Source organism: Electrona antarctica (assembly GCF_951216825.1).
Source record: "Electrona antarctica genome assembly, chromosome: 23".
NCBI classification, from domain to species: Eukaryota; Metazoa; Chordata; class Actinopteri; order Myctophiformes; family Myctophidae; genus Electrona; species Electrona antarctica.
The window spans coordinates 38,945,156-38,952,965 of record NC_136804.1 but is presented as its reverse complement, the minus strand read 5'-3'; the positions used below and the strand labels follow the sequence as shown (position 1 = coordinate 38,952,965).

Genomic DNA, 7,810 nt, shown 5'->3' with positions numbered 1-7,810 from the left:
TGGGGCCCCCATAGGGATCTATGGGACCCCCATAGGGATCAGGGCTCTAGCGTGCGACCTATTAAGTCACATATGCTACTTAATTTCTTAAGGTGAGAGTTAAATTTTAACGCTGGTCACACGCTACGTATTGCTTTCACTCCCAGCATGAAGATAGTGTGATAATAAAATATTACTTTATTCTCGCTCATTCCGCCGAGTCTGTCTGTCTGTCTGTCTGTCTGTATGTATGTATGTATGTATGTACTGTCTGTCTGTAAACAGCACATTATGGGGGACCGCATCGTCCCCAAACAGCACATTATGGGGGACCGCCTCGTCCCCAAACAGCACATTATGGGGGACCGCCTCGTCCCCAAACAGCACATTATGGGGGACCGCCTCGTCCCCAAACATGTTTGATTCAACATGAAGTGCCACCGAAAAATAGCTTCCAAATTGGAAGCTATATTGGAAGTTCCAATAGCTTGTTATTGTGTGCAGGCTGTGTCTGTGCAGGCTGTGTCTGTGCAGGCTGTGTCTGTGCAGGCTGTGTGCAGGCTGTGTCTGTGCAGGCTGTGTCTGTGCAGGCTGTGAATAGGCTGTGAGCAGGCTGTGTCTGTGCAGGTTGTGTCTGTGCAGGCTGTGAGTAGGCTGTGTCTGTGCAGGCTGTGTCTGTGCAGGCTGTGAGCAGGCTGTGTCTGTGCAGGCTGTGAGTAGGCTGTGTCTGTGCTGTCTGTGCAGGCTGTGAGCAGGCTGTGTCTGTGCAGGCTGTGTCTGTGCAGGCTGTGAGCAGGCTGTGTCTGTGCAGGCTGTGAGCAGGCTGTGTCTGTGCAGGCTGTGTCTGTGCAGGCTGTGTCTGTGCAGGCTGTGTCTGTACAGGCTGTGTCTGTGCAGGCTGTGTCTGTGCAGGCTGTGTCTGTGCAGGCTGTGAGCAGGCTGTGTCTGTGCAGGCTGTGTCTGTGCAGGCTGTGTCTGTGCAGGCTGTGTCTGTGCAGGCTGTGTCTGTGCAGGCTGTGAGCAGGCTGTGTCTGTGCAGGCTGTGTCTGAGCAGGCTGTGTCTGTGCAGGCTGTGTCTGTGCAGGCTGTGAGCAGGCTGTGTCTGTGCAGGCTGTGTCTGTACAGGCTGTGTCTGTGCAGGCTGTGAGCAGGCTGTGTCTGTGCAGGCTGTGAGCAGGCTGTGTCTGTGCAGGCTGTGAGCAGGCTGTGTCTGTGCAGGCTGTGTCTGTGCAGGCTGTGTCTGTGCAGGCTGTGTCTGTGCAGGCTGTGTCTGTGCAGGCTGTGAGCAGGCTGTGTCTGTGCAGGCTGTGTGTGTGCAGGCTGTGTCTGTGCAGGCTGTGTGCACTGCACAGGCCTGAAACAACATATTTTCAGATGGGGGGGTCCGGCGGCCAATTACATGATATATAATATTTGGGGATCCTTGATATGAAATAGTTTGAGCACCACTGCTATAGAAACAGGAGGTTCTCTCAGGAGGATTTAGAAGACATTTAGTAGAATCAAGTCCTTGGGTCTTAATGGGTTAATGTTGCCAACAACAACAACAACAATGCAACAAGCAGCGATGATGATGTCACCCCTCAGAAACCTGTCTGCGCATGATGATGTCATCAAGCAGACAGACAGGTTGCACGCAGACAGACAGACAGACAGACAGACAGGGCAATGATGATACTCATGAACATTCCACGACTGTCTCAACAGCAGACAGTAGGATGTGGAGCAAGTGTTGGCAACGCCTCCACACGCGCGCACACACACACACACGCACGAGCGAGCGAGCGCACACACACACACACACACGCACACACACACGCAAGTGCTCTCTTCTCAGTCTTAATGATGACATCAGGGAACAACAAGAGTTCAAAGGTCAGGATAGGAAAGCAACAACTAAGCGAACAGACTAAAGAAGCATCAACGCATTGATGTGGATTGTGGAGGATCTAGTTTAGGAGATTAGTGGTCGACTCGTAGCTGCAGGCAGTCTAAAGATGAGCGTCAGGTGGGAGAGTAAGGAAGTAAGTTGTCCATTTATCTCATGGCACCACCGACCGCAGCCGTCAAACACCCACCACGAGGCACCAGTTAGTTTGTTGTGACACTTTACACACATGAAGCAACGGTGAGGAAATGCCACACACACACACACACACACACACACACACACACACACACACACACACACACACACACACACACACACACACACACACACACACACACACACACACACACACACACACACACACACACACACACACACACACACACACACACACACACACACACACACACACACACACACACACAGAGTCACTGTGAGGCTGTCTGCCATGCAGAGAGTCACTGTGAGGCTGTCTGCCATGCAGAGAGTCACTGTGAGGCTGCCTCCATGCAGAGAGTCACTGTGAGGCTGCCTCCATGCAGAGAGTCACTGTGAGGCTGCCTGCCAGGCAGAGAGTCACTGTGAGGCTGCCTCCATGCAGAGAGTCACTGTGAGGCTGCCTGCCAGGCAGAGAGTCACTGTGAGGCTGCCCCCATGCAGAGAGTCACTGTGAGGCTGCCTGCCAGGCAGAGAGTCACTGTGAGGCTGCCTGCCAGGCAGAGAGTCACTGTGAGGCTGTCTGCCAGGCAGAGAGTCACTGTGAGGCTGTCTGCCATGCAGAGAGTCACTGTGAGGCTGTCTGCCATGCAGAGAGTCACTGTGAGGCTGTCTGCCATGCAGAGAGTCACTGTGAGGCTGTCTGCCATGCAGAGAGTCACTGTGAGGCTGTCTGCCATGCAGAGAGTCACTGTGAGGCTGTCTGCCATGCAGAGAGTCACTGTGAGGCTGTCTGCCAGGCAGAGAGTCACTGTGAGGCTGTCTGCCATGCAGAGAGTCACTGTGAGGCTGTCTGCCAGGCAGAGAGTCACTGTGAGGCTGTCTGCCATGCAGAGAGTCACTGTGAGGCTGCAAACAGAAGCCTGGATCACCACAGCTAGAGAGTCACTCTGCCTGCCTCCATGCAGAGAGTCACTCTGCCTGCCTCCATGCATGTCTGCTTCCCAGATGCATTAACACGTTTTCACTTTTTATCCCACTCAGGACGGGAACCCCTTTTTGGTGTTTTAAAGCATTGCGTTGTTAGTTTAGCTATCGACAAGTAGCAGATCTACAAGCTCGGAGCTTGTACATCTGCTATTTTTTGGGGGGAAAAGGTGAAAATGTGTCGCGAATCTTTGAATATATATATTCTTTCAGGGCGAACTCTTTACTTCTGGGGGGGGTTTCTCTGGAACCAAATATTATGAGATGGGGGTCGGCAGCCAATTACAGTACATATCATTTTTTGGGAGTCCTTGACATGAAATAGTTTGAGAAAACATTTTTTCCAGAAAACCGTCATGATTTTCAGAAGACATTTTTTTGTAGAATCTGACCTCAGTCCTAAACGGCTTAAGTTTTTTAACTGGCCCGGGCCAAAAGTCTGCTATAGGCCTCCTTCCAGCGGAGAGCAGCGGGACGTAGGGGGGGGGGGGGGGGGGGGGGTGGTAGAGAGAACACAGGAAGGAGAGATTGTGCAGCGTCTGCAGGCCCAGCGTTCATTTGGTTCGCTCCACGTTCCAACATCCTGCCCATCCCACCGTTCAGCCGAACCCCCCATATAGACCTTCCAAAGCAACACGCCAACCACCAGAAGTCATGTTCGTTGCCACTTCGTTGGATACGGCGACTAAAAGCTTTTTACTCGCACAGATCTTCCTGTCATGCAACAACAATTCCCCTCTCTCGTTGAATAAATAATTCATAGGCAAAAAAAAACTATAAATAAATTAACCCATTTTGGACTGAGGTCGATAAAAAAAAGGCTTCTAAATCCTAACATTCTTCTGAAAAACCCATGTTTCTATGTCAGTGGTGCTCAACCTTTTTCATGTCAAGGACCTTCAGAATTATCTCTATTGGGCCACGGACCCCTATCTCAAAATATGTAGTTCCAATATTTTGGAACTACATATTAGGAAGCCAATATTTTAGTTAAAAATGTATATTCAAAGATTTGTGCCACATTTTCACGACTTTTCAAAAATAACAGACCTACAAGCTTGTAGCGCGCCACTCGGTGGCGCGCTATGAGCTTCTAGATCTGCTATTTTTCCAATAGCTAAAGTATAACATAATGCTTTTAAACACCAAAATGGGTTAATAAAAACTTGAGGCCGTGCGACGTTTACAAGCTTTAGCTACACACGCCTTCGTTCCTCTGGATAAAGGAAGGCCTGCCGTGAATATTTCATGATTAAAAGGGCCATTATATACGGCTCAGATCTAGGCCGAGGGAGGGAGATAACGGTCACACACACACACACACACACACACACACACACACACACACACACACACACACACACACACACACACACACACACACACACACACACACACACACACACACACACACACACACACACACACACACACACACACACACACACACACACACACACACACACTAGACGGGGGGGACGAGACAGGGGGCAAAAAAGAAGCCATCTAGGTTAATCCACACAGACACACAAACAAACACACAGAACACACACATCTTGTTCCCCTAAGAAGAAGAAGAAGAAGAAGAAGAAGAAGAAGAAGAAGAAGAGCTTCTATATTCTCGTTCAAAACACGCCAGAAGACCCAAAAAGGTTCATGTCAATCATGGTGATATAGCTGTGGTGCTGTTCCAAGTTCAACTAGATTAGATACTTTATTTGTCCTTTCGGAAATGGACAGCAGTCATCAGGAAGGATATACATAAGACACATGCAAACAAACAGATCACACAGTACATAGACAATACAGAAACAATGCCAACAGAAGGCCACCAGTCATAGTTCCAAGAGGCAACTGGATAGGCCACCTGGTACTTTCTGATGAGTTGAAAATGGAAGGACTTAGTAGCAGTAGTAGGTAACAGTTTTTGTAATTGACCTGTACGTTCGTTGGAAATGTACCCAATTCTGCTAACTAACTAACTAACCAACTACGCTGCTAAAGCAACACTAGTGATGACAGACAGACAGTTTGCTTTGCTGTACAACATCCATCCATCCATCCATCCCTCCATCCATCCATCCCAGCTTCACTTCTGATCTACTTCACCAAGACAGTCACAGTTCACACACACCCCCACACGTGTGCACACACACACACACCCCCACACGTGTGCACACACACACACACCCCCACACGTGTGCACACACACACACACACACACACACACACACACACACACACACACACACACACACACACACACACACACACACACACACACACACACACACACACACACACACACAGAGAGAGAGAGAGAGAGAAGTGAGACACTTGTTCTTGCACCACCACCGATGGCTAGACCCTCCTTTCGGGACCATTGCTGTAACCTTTTCTGTGTTTGGGACGTCGGTACAGAAAAGGTAACCGGGGGTCCCCAAAGGACCCAGATGGTCAGAAATCAACTCCACAACAAGGGGGAGGGGGATATATGAGTCTCTATTAAGCCTCACAATGTGTCAGTAACACATCAGCACACACACACACTGATACACACACACACACAGACACACACACACGACTGAACGTTAACAGACAGGCTGTCTGTAAACTAGCTGAACATATGCATGCAGCGCTCATTCACAGGGATGTGTGTGCGCGTGTCACACACACACACACACACACACACACACACACACACACACACACACACACACACACACACACACACACACACACCAGTTGACAAGCTATAGCTAACTAAGTACACTATACTAATCCTCCGTGACGTGACGTGAGGCCTGCCCTAAACAACAACACAACATCCATCCGCGGCCCACAGTGGGAAGGCTCGGCCGGCTCTGACAGCACCTCTCCGGGCTGTGGGGGACCGTGGTGTCCCGGGGCGGAGCGGGGGGACCCGGGGAGGGAGGGAGGGAGCAGCCCAGCCCTCTCCTCTCCTCTGGAGCAAGCCGTGGCTAACCAAACAGCTAACCGGCTAACACCCAGAGCTATACCCACTGGGTAGCGTAGCATGTTAGCCTGGGAGGCTAACTGTGTGGTGTAGTTCAGTGGAGGTGGGTGTATAAGAGTCTCTGGGTGTTAGCCTGTTAGGTGTTAGCCTGGGAGGCTAACGTCTCTGGGTGTAACTCTATGGTGGTGTTAGCCTGTTAGCCTGGGAGGCTAACCTCTCTGTGCACAACTCTATGGTGTTAGCATGTTAGCCTGGGAGGCTAACCTCTCTGGGTGTAACTATGGTGTTAGCCTGTTAGCTTGTTAGCCTGGGAGGCTAACCTCTCTGGGTGTAACTCTATGGTGTTAGCCTGTTAGCATGTTAGCCTGTTAGCAGTGTGTGGTACCCACTACCCAGCCAGTCAGTCTGCTCACCTCTCTGGTCCAGATCGTAGCCGACCACCAGGAAGTAGTCTGCGAGCCTGGCCATGATTCTTATCCCCACGGTCCGGGCCTCGGACGGGTCCCTTATGTCGCTACCGGGTCCTCGCTATGCGGGTTAGTCCATCCAGCTGCTGCTGCAGGCGGCCAGGGAACCGTGACGGCCGGGTAGCATCATCATCATCATCACTCCTCCAGCTGGAGGAAGCCTCCACCCGCCGACATACTGTCTGTCTGTCACATACACACTGACGGGACGCCTCTGCGGCTGCGCACTGCGAGGGGAGGGAGGGGCGCATGGGCAGGAATGTCCCACCACGGTCCAGACGGGACCGTTACTTCTATTGGACCTGACCCGTTATAACCAGAGTTACTATTGGACCCGTTATAAGCATTAGATCTGCATTGGAGACCCGTTATAAGTTAACCATTAGATCTGTATTCTGGTGTATGTTACGTAGACAGCACTATAGAATTAGTTTAGTTTAGTTTAGTTTATTTCGATCAATTCAACCTCCTTGATGAATTCCTGTTCTTTGAAGTGTCTATTTGTACGTCTCTAAATGTTTTGATGAATTGAACAAGGTGGACCCTCTTGTAAACAAGTGTAATGCTTTATTGGGTCGTCCACTCACAGTTAACAGTCTTTGTATTGAGTTGTGCTTGAATTGTACTGTAATTCTGCAAACTGTTAATAAATATTTCAATCAATCAATCAAAAGTATAGTATGTATAGTTTATAATCATTGTTAGATATTCCACGGTTACATTTCTTAGCTTACGCATGCTTCATGATAACTACTTTTTATGTATGTGATGTATGCCATGCTTTTTGTTCTTAGGAGCGTCTGATAAATGCCTAAATTGTAAATTGTAAATTTTATTGGACCCATTATAACCATAGTTATATTAAATCTGTATTGGTGTACCTGACACATTAGTGTATTAGTGTATTATTAGACGCACTCGCACAGAGCACGCACGCACACACGCACGCATGTGCACGCACGCACACACGCACGCACGCACACGCACACACACACACACACACACACACAATAATAACGTTTTTAAAAGGTGCTGTTGGAATGAGAAGTATGTAGGCTAACTGAAATTTGGCATGGGAATCAATAAGCTGCTTGGCCTGCCATGACCAGTGTGCTGAATCCATGTGGAGCCTCAGCATGCTGCTGCTGCACTATACTGATTGATTGATTGATTGATTGATTGATTGATTGATTGATTGATTATTGATTGATTGATTGTTTGAATGATTGATTGATTGATTGATTGATTGATTGATTGATTGATTGATTTAGAGATGTTAGTTTTAACCTGCACTTTATACAGATTGTTTGACACTAGACTGTAGCTGTTGTATGGTCTTTTAACACACAAGTT

At 49.0% G+C, this 7,810-nt stretch overlaps 1 protein-coding gene across 1 annotated transcript in view; it reads right to left on the bottom strand.

Annotated features, from left to right (window-relative positions):
- sbf1 (SET binding factor 1) overlaps positions 1–6,623 on the bottom strand; it is a 129,577-nt gene extending 122,954 nt beyond the window's left edge. The window contains 1 exon segment of the mRNA XM_079494800.1: positions 6,404–6,623. Within this exon segment, the coding sequence (XP_079350926.1) occupies positions 6,404–6,458 (55 nt within the window). The 5' untranslated portion in view covers positions 6,459–6,623.
- Between the last annotated feature and the right edge of the window lie 1,187 nt (positions 6,624–7,810).